Source organism: Paroedura picta, chromosome 7 (genome assembly GCF_049243985.1).
Source record: "Paroedura picta isolate Pp20150507F chromosome 7, Ppicta_v3.0, whole genome shotgun sequence".
Taxonomy (NCBI): Eukaryota; Metazoa; Chordata; class Lepidosauria; order Squamata; family Gekkonidae; genus Paroedura; species Paroedura picta.
In genome coordinates this window covers 113688402-113691923 of record NC_135375.1, presented here as the reverse complement: position 1 = coordinate 113691923, position 3522 = coordinate 113688402, and the positions used below count along the sequence as shown (strand labels likewise).

At 50.9% G+C, this 3522-nt stretch overlaps 1 protein-coding gene across 3 annotated transcripts in view; it reads right to left on the bottom strand.

Moving 5' to 3' along the window:
* Window positions 1-2272: 2272 nt before the first annotated feature.
* Window positions 2273-3522, bottom strand: part of ADK (adenosine kinase) — a 295465-nt gene continuing 294215 nt past the window's right edge. For all 3 annotated transcript variants that reach the window (XM_077345987.1, XM_077345988.1, XM_077345986.1), the window contains one exon: window positions 2273-3302. In XM_077345987.1, the coding sequence (XP_077202102.1) occupies window positions 3178-3302 (125 nt within the window). In that variant the 3' untranslated portion in view covers window positions 2273-3177. The remainder of the gene's footprint in view (window positions 3303-3522) is intronic.

Sequence of the window (3522 nt, the reverse complement as noted above, 5' to 3'; positions counted from 1 at the left end):
CAAGGTCTACTGCTTTTCATCTGTGCTTGAGTGTAGAGCAGGGGTAGTCAAACTGCGGCCCTCCAGATGTCCATGGACTACAATTCCCAGGAGCCCTTGCCAGCATTCGCCAGCGAATGCTGGCAAGGGCTCCTGGGAATTGTAGTCCATGGACATCTGGAGGGCCGCAGTTTGACTACCCCTGGTGTAGAGGCTCTGGTAGGGGCAGCCAGTGAAGGGCAGGGCAGGGCAGGGCAGCCCGCACAGAGCGTGGCTTTCCCAGCTGCTGCTGTGCTGAAGTATTCCCAGGCGCCTGTCTTCCACATATCCCATATGATGTTCACTCTCTCTGGGGCAGAGAAAAAGGCTTCAGTGTTTTGCCCGCCAAAGTTCATCCTCCTTATCCTGTCTGTTTCTAACTTGCTGTGGGCAAAGGGAACCACACCCCCAGCTCTTACGAAAGAAAGGTCCTCAGCAGAGAAGACAAGCCTGAAGCAAGGCTGGCTACAGCCACCACTTAGGGGCTCCAAATTGACTAAGCCCATTTCTCAAGGACCCATCCTTTGCAGGGGATCCCCTGCATGTGGGGCAAAGAAGCCACTGGGAGCACAGAAGCCGCTGGGAGTGTGGAAGTGCTCACAACAGGCACGAGGATCCTGAGAAATCTTCAAGTCGTGTGATAGCTCTGGGAGGAAACTCTGGAATCAAACAACCCTGGAAAGCCCTTTGTGGGCCACACATTTGTTCTTAATTTAAACAGCATGACACTCGAGAGCAAGGATCAGTGCTCCAAATTAAGAGCCTCCAGTCCCTTTGATCTTTTGTGCAGGCTAATGGATGGTATAATCTCCAACACCTTGGAAATCCTGCCGGTGAGAGAGGAGCTACCCTCCCTTCCAATAAGCCTCTTGAGAGTTCACTACACAGGAGCTATATTTAAACACCAGCTGGCCCCATGATCACTAGACTCCTTGGTCTTCTGCAGGGCAAGTCCTTTCCAGCAGCACCCTGGCTGAGCCGGACATCTGGCACAAGCCCTGCCAAACCTTGAACGCATTCCCTGCTCCCTGGCCCCATGATCACTAGACTCCTTGGTCTTCTGCAGGGTGAGTCCTTTCCAGCAGCACCCTGGCTGAGCCGGACATCTGGCACAAGCCGTGCCAAACCTTGAACGCATTCCCTGCTCCCAGGCAACTGTGGGGTTTCTGAGTGTACTCTCGCTTTATAATGCCCCTGCCCCAAAGCTCTGTGCCCATCCCACACCCAAGGAGCTCAGAAAAATAAGCCAGAGATGCTCTCACTCCGCACCAAAATGTTAGTCCAAGAGGCTTGCTGAGTAGGATGGTGGGGAGCTTCACTGCCCTGAAAAAATGGTGGCCAGCTCCAGGTTGCAAAATTCCTGGAGATTTTGGGGTGGGGCTTGGAGAAGGTATAGTTTCAGGAAAGGGGGGGACCTCAGTGGAGTAGAATGCCAGAGTCCCCCCTCCAAAGCATCTATTTTCTCCAGAGGAACCAATCCCTGAAGTCTAGAGATGAGTTATAATTCCAGGAGGTCTCCAGGCCCCACCTGGAGGTTGGCAGTCCTACCCCCAAGGCCTCCTTATTATTATTCAAAGGTGGTGAATCCATTGGGCAAAGAGAAAGTAAGTGCACGTGGACTTGCTTAATGCGCATCAGTTCATGCCAGCAAAAGCATTCGTGGAACTGGAGAGATTGGTTGGTCTGATATCACCCAGGGAGCTACAACACCCACAACGAATTACTCCTGTGTTTTGTAACCTGTGAATTAGCCCCAAAATTAAGATGTGAAGCCTCTGAAAGTGGATATCGACTCTATCCAGCCCCTCCCCACCACAAGACCTCTTTGCGCTCTGGCCCAGCTGGTGGAGGAGGAGGGAGAGAGGAGCCCCTCTTGCTGGGGGTCCATAAGTGGGGGCGGCTCCATCTTTTGTGGAATGTTTGTTGGCGCCTCAAAAAATCTGATTGGGCACTCTAGGAAATGGAATACTGGAACTGATTGATTGTCTTTGGCACAAAAATATCTTGGGTCAGTCCCGGACGGGTCACTATACAAAGTAAATTTGAACTTGTTAGTCCCCATGCCAAAAAGGCTGAGGACCACTGACAGAAATCAGCTGGCGGACCCATACGAAGGCGAAGGTGAGTCTTCTTCCAGCATAGTGAGGTCAAACCGTCTTGCAGATCTAGTCCAGCTGCCCTCAGTGCTTCCTACTGTTGCCCACTGACCTCTTGCCTCTCAAGGGGAAAGCCACACAAAGGAAGAGCCAGAAACTCCTGTATCACAATTGTTTTATTTATCAGTATATCAAATTACATAGTAAAGTAAATGTACGGCATTTTCAGAACACCTCCCTTGAATACTGTAATACAAATAAAATCCAGAAGATTTTCTCACTTATACAATGTACTCTGATGTCTTAAAACTGTGCGTTGAAGTCAAAAGATTCCATTTTGGCTTATCCCGTTGAGATCGCCTGCATGATTACTTCTGTACTTCGTTTTCTCAAGTGTCTACCCTTTGAGATGCAACCCTCAGATCCTCCGAGACCAGAGAAAGTTTCCTATTCTGAGCACTGTTTGTAACCCCCAAATACCCGAGATCTGCCCAGCAGAAGCAGAGAGCCCTGTCTGGCTGATGCACACAGGAGAGACCTGCCTGATGCCACATTTCATAAAGCCAATACAATGGCTTCCGGCCACAACATCTCCGACGGGCCTCATAGGCAAATTCCTATTTATGGCAGTGGCAGGAGGGTTGAGCCCAATGTGGGTGGGGCTGGGGGGACATGGACCAGATACAAATCCTCCCCCAAAATGTTATCAGTTTCCAAACTAGTGTAACTTCTGACAAGCCAATTTAATACCAATTGAACATAATTATTTCTCACCTGGATTATGCAAGCAGAACTGAATATACTATTGGAAGCATTGCTAGGTCAGGACTGGGGTAGTTTTATATTGCACGACTTCTGAGATTGGTGCTAGGATGAAGAGGGCTGAACAGAGCCTTACTGGGTGGTGGGACCTCTAACTTAACACATGCAAGTCCCTGTTGGGCCAGGGAGAAGAGAAGGGCTGTCAGAAGAGAGATAAACCCGAAGAGAAGTACAGAAGCCTCGATGCTAGGGAGCTGGGGAGGAGGAGAGCAGGCAGAAGGATCCCTCGTGGGGCCCAATATCAGTGGAAGTCGGGCTTCTCTGGGAAGGTGCAGCCGGAACGCTTGATGATCACGCTGGCGGCGTAGTGTCCAGCACGGATGCACTCCACCAGTGGCCGGTCGTACACGAGCTGGGAGAGGAAACCTGGAGGGATGAGAGGGGAGGAGGCTGTTACAGCTGAGAGGACCAAACAAGGTCTGGGAACATGCTGAGCTGAACCTTCCTCTCGAGGGGGAGAGGGTGCAACTGGATAATTCAAGGGGCGGCCAACATCCGCTGGGCCCCCAGGCAACCCCCTCCTAATCTGAACCCAAACTAATCAACCTACAGGATCATGGCTAGAAAGTCATTGTTATTATGTGAA